At 46.3% G+C, this 17,940-nt stretch overlaps 2 protein-coding genes across 2 annotated transcripts in view; one reads left to right on the forward strand and one right to left on the reverse strand.

The window, feature by feature from the left end:
• The window catches only part of VKORC1L1 (vitamin K epoxide reductase complex subunit 1 like 1), a 21,456-nt gene extending 12,042 nt beyond the window's left edge, over positions 1-9,414 (forward strand). Inside the window, exon 3 of the mRNA XM_027725948.2 lies at positions 86-9,414. Within this exon, the coding sequence (XP_027581749.1) occupies positions 86-312 (227 nt within the window). The 3' untranslated portion in view covers positions 313-9,414. The remainder of the gene's footprint in view (positions 1-85) is intronic.
• On the reverse strand, positions 6,470-17,888 carry GUSB (glucuronidase beta). Its single transcript, XM_027725915.2, has 12 exons — positions 17,645-17,888; positions 15,803-15,991; positions 15,218-15,399; positions 14,551-14,693; positions 13,858-14,045; positions 12,825-12,977; positions 12,036-12,214; positions 11,530-11,676; positions 10,398-10,482; positions 8,647-8,823; positions 7,914-8,049; positions 6,470-6,675 (listed from the first exon to the last, which is right to left on the reverse strand). The coding sequence occupies exons 1-12, from the start codon at positions 17,870-17,872 to the stop codon at positions 6,518-6,520; spliced, it is 1,965 nt and encodes a 654-aa protein (XP_027581716.1). The 5' UTR covers positions 17,873-17,888; the 3' UTR covers positions 6,470-6,517.
• Between the last annotated feature and the right edge of the window lie 52 nt (positions 17,889-17,940).

Raw genomic sequence — 17,940 nt, forward strand, 5'->3', positions numbered from 1 at the left:
TCAGTCTGAGTCAGTGCTTAGGCTTTGTGCTGTGCGTGGAGGGGGGGCGAGAGCAGCCCTAGTAACTCTCTCTCTCTTGTTGCAGGTATGACAGCAAGTGCAGTAGCAGCTCTAATCCTCATGACATCCTCCATAGTGTCTGTAGTAGGGTCATTGTACTTGGCATACATTCTGTACTTCGTGCTGAAGGAATTTTGCATTGTCTGCGTCATCACATATTTGCTGAACTTCATTCTCTTTATCATCAACTACAAACGACTAGTTTATTTGAACGAGGCCTGGAAACGGCAACTCCAACCCAAACAGGAATAACCCCTGTTTGAACTCTTGACTGACAGTCTGAAGACCCAACTTCCATTAAGTTTATTTTGCAGTAATTTTTTATTCTCCATATCAGACACTCTCCCCGAGAATCATAACTGAATTTTTAATTATAAATTTGAAGGGGCCCCCGATAATTTTTCTGTGCTAATCTTCAGTTTAAATGTGGTTGTGAAAGAAAGCTCTAATACAATCAAAGACAAGCTTTAACTTTACTTTGAAGGAGTTTTAGCCACAGCAAAACCTAGACTCTCTCTTCCCCCTCCACTTGTGAAGTGGGTAACACTTGCTATAAAATATCCTGTATATAAATTCAGGTATAACAAGATGTGATCATGAAATTAAATATTCTAGACTAGCATCACCATATTTAATGTTGCCATGTTTACAGTATGTGTATTACTTTTTTGTTTTCATTTTGGTTTTTGTTTTTTTTTTTTTTTAGCTGATGGACTTAGATTTGACTAGGACTTACACTGTAAATAAAATTAGAACTATTGGTTTCATCCCTGGAGAACTCACTGTACAACGGGGTTTGTTAGGAGCTGTCAGAGGGTTCAGCTCACAGTCGACTGACACGATGGAAGAAGTGACCTCTGAAGAGAACACAGAGTTGCTGCACTCACTGCTCGTGCTGTCCCAAGAATGATGCTTGGGGTTGGTTCCATTTTTTTTTTTTTTCCTTCTGTCTTTCTTTTTGTCTCCAGTATCGAAAAATGGAATTAAAGCTGAAACCTGAAGCGTGTTCATTAAACCACAACCTCGTTAATTCTGTACCGAGTGAAAATAGCTCCGTGTGGTCGATGGAAAGCCGCCACCAGGATATTCTGTGCAGGTTGGGGGTTGGTGTATCAAAGTGTTCTTTGAAAGGACTCAGTTTCCATGCAGAGCTGTTTCATTTTTAAGCTGTGGTCAGCCAGCCAGTGTTACTAATGTTTGATGTTCTATGAATGCTGCAGTATAGGATTGCAATTGCAGTGGAAACCACTGACTGAGCGGGGTAACCAAGTCGTGCACTGAAAAAGCAGTTACTTAATTGATCTTCGTCAGGATCCTTGGTTTGTGCTATATTGGGAAATGAACTTTAGGCCTGACACACACACACACACACACACACAAGATCCCTTGGAAGGGCAAGCTGTTTAATGGGATGAGTGAGTAAATGTGCTCCTGAAAATGAAATGTGATGTAGTGCTATCATTGCTCTTTCTAATAACTAATTGGGAAAAAAAAAATATTAAACTGCGGATTTAAAGGAACAAAATTGTACATGTTGTTTCTGCACTCAGCATTCTAAGGCTGAATGTTAAAAGTGCCTTCTGTCTTAAAATCTTAAACCAAATACTTTGCGTTGAACTTGGCAGGCAGAAGTGTCCTTGCTTTAAAAATGAACAAACAAACAAACAAAATTCCCAGCAAACTTGCTGGGGATAGAGGAGTATTAAGAGATATGTTTAGTTTTTAGACTGAGAAGTGGTAGCAATATTGTTTCAGTTTAATTAAAAAAGGTTGATGGCGATTTGGAAAAGTAAAATATTTGTGTTTCAGACTCTGTGACACGAAAACGTGTAGGTTCAGTTACTTTCTGTAATTGGTGCTGTGCTGCTTTTTGCCCTTGTCAGCTTCTAAATATGAAGAATTCCAACTGCATACCAGTTATTTAAAGAATTAATTTAACTACTTTTTGGATTTTTTTTCTCAAACATGAATGTCAGAGAGACACTTCTGTTGTATGGATAAGTGGATTATAAACACTAAGTTGCTGAGGATAAACTTGACTGTGAAACATGCAGTGTTTCCGTAGAGCAAATAGAATTTTTAGATTGAATCCACAAAATAGTATTTAAATTACTACTGAAGTCATTTTCTGGTTTGTATCAAGGATGTAGGTGGAAACTGCTTTTATGTATAGAGTTCTGTGGTATGAGTAACATCTGTTGCATGTAACACTAAATTACTTGTCCCTCTTGTCTGACAGTTTTAGACAACAATTCATTAAATGCATTTTGTATTGACCAGAGTATAGTTAAAGCTTGTCTTGATGTTTAGTTCTGTCTCTCAAATGCCTTGAACTTTGATATGAGGGGAACGAATGATGTTAAACTGGTCCCTCAAGGCTTGCCTTTGTTCTCTCACAAGCCTTGAGGCAGTATCACTGTTTAATATGTGGTATAGATTTATTTTGATGCATTCCTGTGATCTACACTAAGGCATCTTTTTTTTTCATCCAAGGAAGAGGTGAACACGTGCTGCCTGAAATGGTCAGTGGCAGTGCTCATATCTCAGAACAAGCAGCCATGGAGACAAGTATAATCAATGAGTACTTGGTCCAATTTCTGGGAAAAAAAAAGGAAAAAAAGCCCCATCAGCTGAAAGTATTGGTGTTGACTTAACTTCACTGTGTCTTGTGCTTGTTTGTGTGGGCATAGTCTGTTAATTCAGTTTGTTTAGTAAAAATGTTTAGGGCCGGATTTCCAGCAGTCGTGTCTGCAGTCCTTGTTTGTGTGCACATAGGGATCAAATGGAACTGGAGTTTGGTCTCTGGAAGAATTTGCAGCTACACTTTGTGCACAGACTTGCAAATCTGATCCTTAATTGTGAACTCTCTTGTCTTGTGTGCTTTTCTTGCAGTTACTTTTTACTGGAAGTGATTTGCTAGAAACGGCCCTGACTCTTCTATTTCTCTCTCGTGCTTCAGAAATGCAGTTGGCCTGAATAAAGGGCAAAATAATCTTAGCAGTAGAAATTTGGACCTCTTTGCTTCCAGTTCTCTGACTCTCCTTGTTGCTCCCAATGATAGAAACAGCATCTTTCTTCCAGTAAAATGGCACAGGTTGTGATGTGATGGAACTCAGAGGAGTGCCCCCCTGCCTGCCCCAGCCAAAACAAATGTGGTGAGAAACGTGTGGTTGATTCTGATTTCACCCTTCCAAACCCAAAGGCAAATTCTGAGAAATCTTGAGTATACAGGAAAACACAGGTAAATAATACCTGGGCTGGCAAGGGACAGGGGGATGTTACACAGATCCTCGTTGTGGTTTCAACACTCATGAGAACAGAGGGAAAAAATTCACAATATCCAAACAGTGGTTCTGAATTTGGGTCCTTCCTCCCCCTCTTTGGCTCTCAGAGTCACCGAATATTCTCAGTTGGAAGTTCCTCGGCGAGGGGCGGATTGGAAAGGCAAAAGAACCTCATCCCAAAACCTGCTTAGGAATTAAACATTCCTGAAATCCTCTTACTGTAAGGTACTTGCTACTCTTAAAGGCCAACAAAGCATTCAAGTCTCGTTGAGGAAATGAGTGTTCTTGGAAGTTTCTCGGTGTAAGGTGTTCACGATGCTGAGGCCAATGAAACATTCCCGACCACCTTTGATGCCTGAAGTGGCAACAGATCTCTTGTGAGGAGGTTTCTGCATTCTGTAGTGTTTGTCTGCTGCTGTACAGAGTCTCTCAATTGTTCCAGGAGGTTGGTGAGGTGCTTCAGGCAGCACTTGATGCTCCTGATTTATGTGGGCTGAAGTCAGAGATTGAATGGCTTTGATTCTGCCAATGTTGTTTAAACGTGAACTAGACAAAACCGTTCCAGAAAAGATGAAGTATTCTGTTACCATAAAACTGTATTAAGCATGGCCTAAATATTAGGTGTTTGTTCTGTATAGTATGTTCCATCAACTATTTATTCCTAGTGCTTTAAACTCCAAATTAAACACCCATTGAAATGGAGTCATTGGGCAGATGTTCCTTTCATCGATACAGGCTGAGAGATTCTATATCAGAGGTTTAGGATACAATTTTGCTAACAGGTAAAACAATGTAAATATGTATGAATTCTATTTGTTGCACATAACTTTTTTGGTATAAAAAAAAAAAATAAATGTAGAAATTACCTGTGGACGTCTTGCTGCAATCATTCTTATGCTGCATTCATGCAGTCCAAACATAAGAGCTTGAATGAACCCAATCAGAGGCCTTTTTGGACTCAGTCTGAGCCTTAGAAACTGTTTTTAACGTCAGTACTGTAATTCTGTTTCTAGAAATGTACTAAGTTGTGGGCTTTTTTTCAAAGACATTGTGTGTGTTAGCAGTAGTTTAAAGCACTTGATTCCCCACAGATCCCAGTTTATAGAATTCCTGCAGCTTCATCAGGTTGTGTGCTCTGGGTGTGTAGAGGCTGAGCAGCGTTGACTTGAGGCTTTAATTGTTTACAGTTCTTTAAGCAACGTGCAAAAAAGAAACAAACCACCTAACATTCAGTGTGTGATCTTTATCACTTCCTGCTTTATTGGTTCTGTGGGTCTGCTTGAACTCACTCCCACAAGATCACAAAGGATCTGGAAAATGCTGTGTGTGTTCCTGGCTCTGGGGGGCTGAGGGAGCTGCTGGGAAGGGTTGGGTAGGAGGGCTTGGGTTTAGGATTGCACTGAGCTGGTCAGAACAAGCAGGAACTGAGCTCAAATGTGTGCTTTTCATACATATGGGTATTAAACTCTGCATCTGTTGTGTTGGACTGAATGAAGTTAAAACTGCCTCTTCTGCAGCTGCCAGCCCCATTGTTACCACAGGGATCTGAGCCCTGGTTTGTAATGGGTGAACAGTGTCAGATCCTTCTCTGTGTTTTGGTATGTCCTGTCTGGTGAAACGGGGAAGAAAATGATTTTCTTCTTTAAATAATGATGTCTGGAGATGGAGAAGTTGAGATGACTTTCAAACACTGGTAGTGGGCTTAAATATGGTAATTGCTTCTACCATGGTACGTTTGAACAAGTGTCTTTTTACTGTGCATAGACTTTTATATTCTGGGGCTTTAGTTATATAGAAGATATAGACCTAACATGGTGTGAGGAATGTCGATAGTGTGTTGTTTCTTTTCCCTTAAAAACTTCATAATTGTTTTGAAGTCTGCAGCAAACATCTGTGCCCTCATTCTGCATGTGGCAGGGTGGAAGGTGGGGTTGATTCCTAATGTACCACCTCTAAAGGAAAGAGAATTTGGCCACCACAAAACATAAGAGCAAATATTTTCTTTATATTGTCAGATTTTGGTCACTTTCCTGAGCCACTAACACAGGAAAGCGTTAGAAAAGGGAGTCATAGCAACAGTTTCACACAGAGTCTGTGAATCATTAAAACTACCTAATTGTACCAACTTCCCAAATTCACTGGGCAGCCTCCAGTTTTGTCGTTCTGCTCCCTGTGATGCTGCTCTTGGGACAACCCTGGGATGTTGCTGTAAGATGTGTGCAGACTAAGTGTTCTGAGCTCCTCTGTGAGTGTTGCTGTGATCTGTGACAGTCTAGAGCCAGGCCTTTGGAGTCCCCTCAGACTGGTGTGCAGCCCAAAAGGGACGTTATTACACCGTTGTGCTGTCTGAAGCAGCACGTTAATTTACACATGGCCCTACCCCAGACTACTCCAGGCCACTACCAGAAAGGTTTAGAACAAACTTGCCCTCTTAGACTGCTGTTGCTGTAGTCCATGGTGACAGTTTAATATGAAGGAAGCCCTTCCGTGCTGGAAGGTAAAACTGCATCGAATAGTGGCAGTTTTGGTACTGTGAGTAAAATAAATAGTTTTACTAAAGTTCAGTTGCTGTAGTACCTGCCTATCTAACATATTCCACCTTGCTGCTGTAGTATGAATTCCATACTGTGTTGGGAGTATGTTGGGTGTCCTCATAGTGGTTCTTACCCTTCCTGAATGCTGTGAGTGCTCAGGAGTTCTCACACACACATCCTGTCAGGCAGGAGAAGCTGCATAAACTCTGCTCCTCTGTGGACAATTTGCTGTGATCTGAGTAGTGTAACTGTGAGGGGAGTATAACTGGAAAACCTCATTTGCATTAGGGGGATGTGATGTTCGTTTACAGGAACTTAGATTTTTATTTTTTTTTTTAAGTCTTCAGCATTGATTTGTGTCATGTAATATTTGTGTTGGGGTTTTTTGCCATAAACAGATACCTCAGTCAGGATCTCTAACTTCAGCTCCTTGAAACTCTGAATATTTGTTTTACTCTCTGGAAACAGGAAGCCTCCAGACATGGCTAAGCAGAGGAAACCAATGTTTCTGATCTGCTTCACATCATAGTAACTCCTTCAGGTGGACTAGAAATCGCATTAGACTTGCAAGACTTGAGTCAGGCACAAAAGTTATTTAAACAGAAATTTAATAACAAGTTCAGTGTAATACCCTTTGATTCATTTTAAAAAGAGGGCATGTGATGTTATTACAGGAGGAAGACAGCTTGATTCATTTGCAATCTTCCAGTATCTTTCTCTAAGAACAAAAGCAGCTGCTTTGGGCTGTCGCTGGCGGGTAAATATTCCTTTCTTGTTCCCCAAAACACGTGTGGTCCCTGTAGAGGTTATAAAATAAAGCAAGGATATATAACATGCTCTTGTATGCCCTACTTGAACTGTTACAGTGTATGTACTAAATCAGGTTAGGAGGAAGAGACCTATGCACTTTCTTCTCCACACAGTCAAGGTACAACGGGGAACTTGGCTGATGTAACTTGTGTCACCTTGGCACAATGATTTGATGTCACAGAGCAATACAGCTGCAATTCAATGTATTTACAGCTGGTAAATCGATGGCACTTAATTTGGGTGTGCCCATTAACTTGAGCAGTATTATATTTACAATAGATATTCCTGCCACTGGTTCCACCTTGAAATTTGATGGTTGGAAAATGTTGATGACTATTTGACTGTCCTGTCCTTTAGTGGTGTCTGTCCTTTTAGCCTATTTTAGTTCTCAAAGGAAAGTAGAAAAGAGGATTGCAGCACAGAGAGAGACTGGAACTGCATCTGTGTATGTGAACTTGTCTGCATTTTCTCCATCCTCCTGTTTGAAGCTGATACTACTTTTCTGACCCTGCACTGCACTGACTGAGCTTTCTACTGCCTGTATTGGTGCTCTCTGGATTATTCTTAGTGGTTTTCTCTGCCTGCAGTCAACACTGACTGTTCACCCCTGAGCTCACTGCAGGTGGCACAAGCAGAAGTGGTTCCTTACCAGGTCCCCTGAGCTGCAATTGTTTAATTTCTCTGTGACTGCACTGTAGATTAAGGAATGCCCAGTACTTTGTGACTGCACTTCTCATTTATTAATGGTGGATGGAGTGTCATGATAGACAGTTGTCTGCCAGTGTGGCATCTGCTCCTCTGTTGCTAAACCTCTACCAAGTTAATGATGCATTATTTAGGGTGCTCTGTTGCTAAGGGCAGCTGTAGATTAAACACGAAGTGAGACACGTCCTGACAGCTGAATGAGCTCTGAATTGAGGGTGGCCAAGAAACAGGAGCAATCTGGGTCTGCTCACAAGCTTCCCTTGCTCTGCCCTAGCGCACTATCTCGTGTTCTGGGGATCATCTCTGCAGGAGCTCAGGCTGGAGAGAGGATGCATTAAGTACAGGCAGGACCTCCCCTCTTCCCTCTTGGCTCTGGTCATGCTGGATTTTGTCACAGGAACCAGCAGTGCTCTGTCTTGGTAAACAGAGGGCCCTTTGTCCTACCCTACAGCCCAATATTGTTTGTGTGGCATAAACCAGGGAGGATGGAGAGTTGTTTGGAGCACAGATAGAAGCTTACCTTGATTAGTCATGAAATCAGCAAAATTCCATATGAGCTCCCCAATCACATATTCCTTTCTCTTCTTGTCAAAAACAGCGTGGTACTCCTTTAGCATGGCCTTCTGGTACTCCTCACTGAACATGAGGGGTGGATCCTACAGCCAGGGAAAAGAGGTGGCCTTGAGTGCAGGTGACAGTTAATCCCAGCAAAGGCACTTCCCATTACTGGGGACCTGCTTCCTGAAGACAAACTTGGTGGTTGCTTGGTCTTTTCATTGCTGCTGTGTTAACAATGGCTGTGGAGTGACAGCTGGCAACTACTGACATTGCAAGGGGCCACACATAACCTACAAACAGAATTCCAGGAATTCCTAGGGAGAGGCCGTGGTGGTCTTTGTCATGGCAGGGACAGCAGTGCCACCCCCTTCTGTGTGTGACAGCACCATGACATCACCATCCAGTGTTGCATCTTCCAATTCAGCATTTTCTACCACTGCCAAAGTACAGATTTCAGAGTGCTCAGTGCTCTCAGTCAAAGCTGAGAGCTCCTCTTTAGGTAGACTCTAACCTCTGCTGGTGGCAAAGCTCATTGATTTTGGTGGAGCAGGATTACAATCCTGGAGTCTTCCAGGCACTGACAGCTACTGCATCTCAAAACAAAGGCAGGCTCAGGGCCCATCTCTGCCAATTAAATTGTGCTGCCCTGTAAGAGCAGCAGAGCTGTTTCCACCTGGGACATCTACAACACTTACACTGTGGAGTCCAGGAACCGAGTCTGCTCCGTATTCACTCTGGATGATGGGCTTTTGGTAGGTTTTATACCAGTTCTCAAACTGTGCTGTGAGTTGTAGTGGAATCACTTCCAGGTGGCCTGGGTCGTGGTACCAGGAGAAGTAGCTATTTACACAAATCACATCCACGTAGGGAGCCTACAAAAAAAACAAGGTGAGAGTGTTTTGTCACAGAGCTCAGTGGAGACAACCTTCTCTTGTAAAGCTAAATCCTCCTTGGGGTTCATTTAATGGAATCCAGGTTTATTACATGTAGAATGAAGTCTTTTTCCCCATTACTCAGGCCCTCCAAACATACCTTTCCCAGAAAAAAAAAAAAAGGCAGGATAAATTTAATAAGCTAATAGCATATTAATTTGGTATTTTTCTTACAGCCTTAGGAAGTCACAGCAAAGAGTTAGACAAGATCAGCCCATTTCATCTCAGGTTTGTTAGAAGCTTTTCTTTCCAAGATGTCTCTGGCTTGCAGGTACATTTAGATGTACTTTTTGAGTATTGGAATGTGATAACCAAGTCAGTGGTCAAATATTTTGGCAAGCAGCTAAATTTGTGCATCGATGGTGCAATACTAAGACTGAGCATTCTGCAAGTTCTATGCCATTTCTACCACATGGACAGTATGAAAAAAGGGCACAAAAGCCCACTAAAGATAAAGTGATGTTGTATGTAACTTGTTCAATGTTCTCTTAACATGTTTTGTAATAAAAGAAAAAAAAAGTTCTAATATCACATCAGTGTATGAGATCTGTTCTTTGGCTTTGTTTTCCTGTGCTCAGGGTGGTCAGAGCATCTCACAGGGACAGGATATTGGAGTTGGTGTGCGAGTGCCTGATTCAACAGCAGTATCCAAGAGCAGATTCCTACTGGGCTCCTTCAAAACTGAGGCCATCAGGTGACTTTTTTTTCCTGGGGTGGGCAGGAACAGACCTTGGAGTTACACACTGGTAACTGTAGAACAGCTTAGAAGCAACACAAAGTGTAACCTGTAGCACAGACCTGTGGTAGTACCAGGTACCTCCAGACTCACCTGCTCCAAGTGTTTGTTGTACAGCAGTGACAAGCATTATAAAGCCACCTTGAAAAATTAAAAATTACACAGGAACTACCCTGGAAACAAATGTATGTGTTTAAATTCCTTGGTTCATGCTATGGCCAAAGGCACAGACATCCAAGAAAAATACCCCTTGGCTATTTATCCAGCTCTAGGGCTTTAATTATGAAGCTGGAAGAGCCTTTTAGATTATTCAACACAAATAGACATCTGCCAAAGAAGATCTACAGCAGTTTAAAGCAGGAATTAAAGCAAAGCTTCCTTCCTTTAGACTTCCACAAGGGTTGTTAGTGTTTTAAAGAGGTTTAAGCTTTGGCTTAATTGCAAGTGAAAATCCTGAGCATTTGTAAACACAATCAATGTGAATAGCAAAGCATGACAATATTAATGGAATCCAGGGGTATAATCCTGCACACAAAGAACTGTTCTCTCTTACAGATACTTTTTTTTCCAGCGGGACTACAACTACAGGACAAGGTGCTTTGTACTAGAAACAAAACCATAAGTTTTCTTCTGCCTTTCCCTGTTAAATATCTCCAGTAAATCTGGGGAGGTGGGGGGGGGGGGGGGGGAAAGGACTGTAGAGCAAGGGACAAGAAGAGGAAATTTAATGTATGAATTTAAAAAAAATAAAAAAGGCTAGAAAATAAAGTAAACTTACACCACGGTCAAGGGCGTAATTAGCCTCTGTCACAAAGGTTACTGGTCTGGAGGGATCCAGAGCTTTAGTGTGAGCTATCACTGTCCTGTTTGCAAACAGTAAAACAGAGTTCAACAACAGCATGGAGAAGCACAGCCCCATTTCCCCAGGCTCTCTGTCCTTCCACCCCACCTCGAGCTGGTTTTTGATTTAGCAGCTGGTATTTTTAATTAAATAAAGAGATTATCTGTCACATATTGGTTGCTGTCCCACCTGAAGAGCAGAGTGGAAGCACACCAAGCACAGGCACCTGAATTTGTCTGTTGGTGCCAGCAGCTTAGGAGTTGGAGAAGGGACAGCGAGTTTGGGGACAAAACTGTAAAAAGGGTAATGGGAAGTTTGTGAACAACTCTTGGGATGTGTTCCTGCAGAAGCACGAGCAGAGCAGGCAGAGGTTGGCTGCTTTTGAGGAAACCCTGAGTTGAGGGAGATGAGACAGAAGGGGAGGGTCAAGCCCTGCTGCAACCCCAGCGTGGCAGGAGGGTGGTGGATCATTCTGATGAATTAGACTTCACAGTTACCTCTTAAAGCACCTACAGCTACAAGGGACAGTCTGCTACCCCACTGCAGAGCTGCCTCTTGGCTATCCAAAGCTTAAATCTCTTTAAAAATAAAACCAAGGGGTCTGTAGGGACTTGAAGCAGTAGCTTTGAAGTGGGGTGTCACAGTCTCCTGCAGAACAAGTAACTGGCACTGACTGAAGAACTTTGCCTTCAGAATGAAAGGCCAATTATTTTACAGCTTTGCCGTAATTCTCAAAGAATTTAGCACTTCCAGGGGTAACAAGGAATATTCTGTTGCCATCAGGTCTGATTTTGCTTTATCCTTAGCTCAAGAAGAGATGCTCAGACCACATGGATTCCTGGTAATTTTGCAGAACCTTACTGGTTCAAACCCAACAGGTTGAGACAGTTGAGCATCAGTTCCACACATGCAGCAGTTACACTTTCAGTTTTCATCTGCACATATGGCTTCAGGGTTCCCAAAAAACGCCTGCCCTCTCTTTAACTGCTTCTCTGTGCCATCCCAAAGGAAGAAGATGCATCATCTGCCAACATTCAGACCTCAGCTCTGTACAAGGAGATGCACTTACTTAAAGTAGAAGCCTGCTGGGGGCAGCTCCGAGGCCGGCTCGTTGGCCACCGACCACATCACAACTGAGGGCCTGTTCTTATCCCTGCGGATCAGCTCCTCCATCACAGCCAGGTGGTGCTGCAAGGACTTGTTCCCAAAGCTCTCGCTTAAAGACAAGAGGTGAGACCCAGTGAGGTGAGGGTGTAAAATCCATCCCCCTTTGCCTTTCCCTGTGAAAACTCTGGGGTGCACGAGCCCAGCTGAGCCTTGACACTGAGTATGGCTCGTGCCCTACTTCCCCAAAGGTCTCTGCACAGTTCAGGGCCGTGGTTTGGGCTCGTTAATTGAGCCATGTGGCAAAATGCCCCTGGGTTGCCCAACCCCTCCAGGCACACGTGGCGCAACGGGGCGATTTCTAAATAGAGCAAAGTACTCCCGTTATCGGGACAACGGGAGGGGACAGTTTTGAGGTGGCTCAGAGAGGAAGAGAGGAACAAGGGCAGGGTGTGCTGAGCGGTTCCTTACGGCAGTTTGATGCCCACCCCCGGGCACTCGTCGATGACCACGATGCCATAGGCGTCGCACAGGTCCATGATCTCCTCGGCGTAGGGGTAGTGGCTGGTGCGGAACGAGTTTGCCCCCAGCCAGCGCAGCAGGTTGAAGTCCTTCATAATCAGGGCCCAGTCAAGGCCTTTGCCACGGATCTGGGGAGAGAGAGAGATCACTCCCTGTCCCACTGCTGGGCTGGGGCTTCTCCCCACGTGTTAGCCAAGCACCACGGCTTCCCTGCGGGATCCATCTCCAGCACTGCCAGGGGCCGGGAATCCGAGAGCAGCTATCACAGTCAGAGGGGTCTGGGGAGGAAGGAACCTTAAAGACCATCCCGTTCCACCCCCTGCCATGGGCAAGGACACCTTCCACTATCCCAGGTTGCTCCAAGCCCCGTTCAACCTGGCCTTGGACACTTCCAGGGATGGGGCAGCCACAGCTTTTCTGGGCAACCTGTGCCAGGGCCTCACCACCCTCACAGTGACCTGCTCCAGTGCCCCACCACCCCCACTGCTGACTGACTGTATGTCAGCATGTCTGACTGGAAGCCATGGCTGGAGATGGCTCAGCATCTCCACCAGCACACCCCAGGCCCACCCATGCACCCTGAGGGATGTTGGGACTATGGCATGGTGTCCCCTTAGTGCCGGTAGGAGTTCACCCCTGGCAGCTCCCAGCCTGGGAGAAGGGTGTGAGGAAACAGCCCCTTGGAGGGGAGGGGAGGCAGGCAGGTGAGGTGAGAGGCCCGTGGGTGCCCACACTCACATCTGAATCCTCGTGCTTGTTGACGCCGTGGAAGTAGAAGGGCCTGCCGTTGATGAGGAACTGGGTGCTGGTGACGTGGACGGTGCGGATGCCGACCGGGAGCGTGTACACATCCTCCAGCAACGCCCCCTCCACCTGCGCCTGCATTTTCACCTGGATTGCCAAGGAGGAAGGTAAGTGATGTGCTGGGGTTCACAGGGACGCCCTGTGCTCCCGCCCCTCTGTCTGGGAGAGCTATTTTGACCTCCCGTCCGCTTCCCAGCCCTGCCTCGGCACAGAGCCTGCTCCTCACTGCTGCTTCATCCGCTGTCCTCAGGGTAGGAGCAAGGTCTGACCAAACAGAAAATAGAAATCCAAGCTGGGGAAGTTAAAGGATGAAGAATGAGCTGCTGGATGACCCTTCTGGGGCTTGCTCACCCCAAGAGCTGCAGTGTCTTTCCCCCATACTCGTCTGGCCCATTTCATCCCCCCCAAGCAAGACAGTAGGACCACTTCTCTGCCCTGCACCAGGCAGCGACTGACATGTCACCTGCTCACAAAAGATACAAACCTGAGACCCTGGAGACTCACAGCAGCTCATCTGCCCTGATTTCTGCATCAAAACATCACTACTGATCCTTAACTCACAGAGAGTCCTCCAAGGCTCCAGCTATTAAAGCTGAACTCTTGCAGAGTAGAAAGAAAGCTGACTGCATGGCAAAGCCTGGGGAAGAGGTTGGCAGCCTGCTCCTCAGAGACTCTGCTCTCAACTTGCAGGGCATCTCCTCCCCTGTATGGTCTCAAATGGGATGGACTGGGCCCTAAAGGTGAAGGACCTCAGAGCACACGTGTGCACTCCAGGCATGCCCTTCTCACTGCCAGACCTTGCAGTTCAGCACCCAGGGAGCTGCCAAAGCTTGATTTGATTATTGCCTAATTAGCAATGCCACACTGGTCACATGAACAGGAGCTGTGAGAGAAGATGGTCCATAGGGCAGTTCCTTAACCCAGTTAGACAGAGGGAACACACAGAAAGGAAGAAATGCCACTTTACCTCTAAGGAGTAAAGGTATCCAGGGTTCTCGTGCATCAGGTAAGGCCACCAAAGATTTGGGTTCAGGACTTTGAGCTCTCCCTCTGGCCCATCTCCTGTAGCAACCACTTTCCCCTCCTGGTCACGTAAACTCAGGGACAAGGAATAGGCTGTGCTGCCAACAACTGACACCTCGTACTGCACCATTGCTGGTTCAAAGGAAACAAAAGACTATCAGAGACTGACACAGCAGGGGGAATACTTGTATCACATGTTGGGGGCTTTTCACATACAACAGCATTAAAAATGAGGGAGATGTAGAACAACAACAGTGGCATGAATCGAGTGTAAGAAGCAGGACCTGCCTGTCTTGTGGTCTAGAATTTTCCAACAAGGTTTGTGTATCACACAGCTCTCACTCAGAGATAATCCTGCTCTAAGTGGCAGGAAGACTGCTCCTACTGAGAAATTCTACTTTGAGAAACACCTGATCGTCCCTTGACTTTAACTTGCAACAACTTCTTGGTTTTGTTATTGTTTCTGAATGCTTTACCACATTCTTGCAGCTGCTGAGCTGTGCAATAGGCCAGCTCGGGTTCAAGAGAAAGCCACTAGGAAACAAATTCAGTCAGGCTTTTGCAGGATATTCTCTCTGCTGCCCTTGTCATCTCCATTTGGAGCCTGAGGTAGCTGCTGTAATTGTTCTGGACCTACCAACATGCTCTGATGAAGTAGTTGTCACAGTAATATCATCTATGTAGGCAGAAGGAGTGGTGTAAAGCACAACCGGGCGATGGATTCCAGCATAATTAAAGAAATCAAACCTGGTGTTCTGCACAAAATAGTTCTTGGGATACCTGAGTGAGCAAGACAAGGAGAAATGGCTACATTATGCTTCATTACACAAGAACTGAAGGCAGCATATGGATGCTGGCAATGCAAAATAGTCAAGTAATCACAGCTGCTGGCTGGTAAAATAGTCTTTACAACAGGGTAGATCTGTCTTTCAGTGGTGCTACTGCTGCTACACTAAAGGATTCTGCCAGCTAACAAACATCTGGAGCCAAAGAGTTTGATCCTTCGGGATAGCAGGTACTTGCAGTTTCCAGCTGAATTCAAGCTTCTCAAATCTGCCATTGATTCAGCTTGACAAATCACTTAATCTCAGCTCCCTGTGTATAAAAGAGATGCAATAACTCAGTGCTGATTTCTTGTAGCACCAAAGCTTAAACTCCTCCCTGCTCGACTGCTGAATTTCAGCATAAATACAATCCCGTGCTTTTGTGAGTTGCTTGGAGGGTTTCACGCACCAGCAGCTGAATAAATTCCCACTCCCCCATCCCTGGGATTAGCCCAGCAGTGCAGCACCTCGGCAACTCACCTTGTTTTGTCAGTCATGTACTGGATGGACCCCGGGGGCAGAGTGTGGGGTGTCAGGGTGTTGTTGAGCGCGACAGTGACGCGGCAGAGGGTCCCTGGGCTGCCCTGGACAATGCTGCTGATATCAGCTTCAAAAGGGAGGTGTCCCCCTTCATGCTCCACCACTTGCACCCCGTTGACCCACTGCAAGAGAAGACACCCAAAAAAAACGGAGTTATTGGGGTTTTGTGGCAAGCAAAGCGCAGAGAAGGGAAGGAGCCCAGCAAAGGGCAGTCGGGATCCCCAGCAACACTGAACCTTTTTCTGGGCTCTTGATCCTCAAAGGATCAATCCAGAAGCCCTTCCTTTGCCAGGAGGTAGGTCTGGTTTACCTACAAATGTCACTGAGAGACACAGTTTAGCGAGGAAATATTTAGGAACTAGTCCTGATATTGGAGCAAAGAGAAACTGGAAATCACGGCCAAGTTCTTGGCTGGGGGAAAACAGGCAAGAGCGAAGAAAACAGCAAAGGGATACAAACTCTAGGGAGAGATGCCATGAGCCCAATTCCTGTGCAGCACAATTTTGGGAGCACAATCTCACGTACCACGATGGAGTAGTAGTGGGCACTCCCAAAACGCAGCACCACCCTGGTGCTGGGGGAGTCCTGCAGCCAGCGGGCAGGGAGCAGCACCTCCTTCTCATACCAGACCCAGCCGATGTAGTTCTCCAGGCTGGGGTCCTGGGTCAGGTCGTTGAAGCTGGCGGGCACTGGCATGTCAATCACAGGGCCGGTCTGGCAGGAATTTCATGGAAAGGGAAGGAACAGATCATTTAAAAGGAGAAATTTTACTGCTGGAGGTGTCCCTACCACGACAGCCTTACAATCCCTTTACCAAGGGGGAAATAACTCGGGAAAACCTGTTTAGAAACTGGTGTGGTCTGTCACAGGTCCTACACAAGTCCTGATTAGCAGCAGGCACGGGAATGTGCCTGTTCCTGCAGGAAACAGCTGCTCATATCTTTTCCCCTCCTGATGTACAATGAGGTGCTTTCGCTAACGGCTCTGGTGTCATGGAATCAGAGAGGTGAGGGGGGGAAAAAAACCACCCAGGTTGTTGTTTTAGCCCAGGGCTTCCCACAGCCTGTATTCTTTCCTGCACAGCTCCAGCTGCTGGGTGAGCAATGCAGGGGTTGTTGGGGTGCTGCTTGTCAGGCTAAGAGCTGTAGTAAAAGAGTGGCAAGACTAATGGATATTTTGGGACAGATTCCTCAGGGAAGGTTCGTGGAGACTGTTTGGAATGAGTTCAGCCTTTCTCAGCCCCTGAAAGCAACAGGGATTCAACGGAATCACTTCACTTGATTGTTTTAAGGTAAGGGTTAGAGGGAGGCAGTGTCACAACACACTGAACATCGAGGTGCTATTGCCAAGCAGAGCTGCTCATTTTTAGCACCTGCTGAGCTCGTGATGTTGCACAAACAAGTGCTGCAGCAGCTTCCCCTTTCCTGAGGAAGCCTTTCCATGGAAAGGGGAACAAGGAAGGTGCGGTTGCCCAGGGTGAGCATCATGTGCAGGGCTGACTCAGCACCAGCACTGCAGAGAACTCGGTGCCTTTATCAGACACTAGAAAATCCCAGAGGGAAAATCCTTGGATGGTGAAGCGGATTTTCTAGTATTTGATGCAGGACATCCTTTGACTGAGATGGCCAGAACAAGTGTCTCCTTCGGGGAGATTCTCTGATGGTTAAGTGTACATGTCTAAGCCTCCCTTTGTGGGGGAATAGTTCAGGACTCCTCTCCCCTGGCTGGCACTTTTTGCAATAACTTCCAGCAGCACAGTGTCTTTCAGCTCTTCTCCCCTTCCACAGTTTGACCAAAAAATTAGCCAAAAGACTAAAAATAGTAATTGTGAATGACTTATATACTTTATGCATGGAATATATAACTTCTTTCTTTTAGGTTAATGGTCTTAATTTCCTAACAGATTTCAGTTACACTAAAACTTTGCTTATCAGCACTCTGCAACTTCGAAATAAATAATTCCAGTGCCCTTTCCAGGCACATTTCTGTTTGTTCTGAGCTGCTGACGGGCAGGTCAATGCTGTGCAAGGCCAGCCTGGCTCCTGCAGCACAGGGCAGCTGAAGGTGGCTGGAGTTCATTCAAACGGTTCCTGGCCTCTCAGCAGCTGCGGGATCATCAGAAGGATCACCAGAGGCTGCTGATAATTAGGAACTGCCTTAATAACCTCTGCCCGGCCCTAACCGAGCGCAGAGCGGGGGGCGAAGGGCAGCGGCTCCGCAAGCCCGGCGGGGAAGGAAGGGGGGAAGGAAAGGAGGAAGGAAGGAAAGGGGAAAACGGTGCTGTCGGGGCGGGATGAAGCCTGGTTTGGAGGGGTCCCGCACCCCGAGCCCCGGGATGCGCCCCCCCGGCCCCGCCGCCCCCGTTACCTGCCGGAGCGGCTGCCGGTACCAGCGCTGCGCGAACCCGGCGTCCCTGCCCGGAGACAAGTCGGCGCGGAAGCTCCAGAGGCCGCCGAGCTCCTTGCGCTCGCGGGAGGGGGTGTCCCGGGGCTGCAGCATCCCGGGCAGCGCCGCCGCCCGCCCCGGGAGCAGCGGCAGCAGCAGGAGCAGCGGGCACAGCCCGGCCACGCTCCCGCCCGGCGCCGCCGCCGCCATCTTGGGTGTGGGCAGTGCCCGGCCGGGGGCGGGGCCAGGGGCGGGGCCGACCCGATCCCGGTCCCGAC

Source organism: Pipra filicauda, unplaced genomic scaffold, assembly GCF_003945595.2.
Source record: "Pipra filicauda isolate LSUMZ 115617 unplaced genomic scaffold, ASM394559v2 scaffold71_size5581439_pilon, whole genome shotgun sequence".
In the NCBI taxonomy this organism is placed as follows: Eukaryota; Metazoa; Chordata; class Aves; order Passeriformes; family Pipridae; genus Pipra; species Pipra filicauda.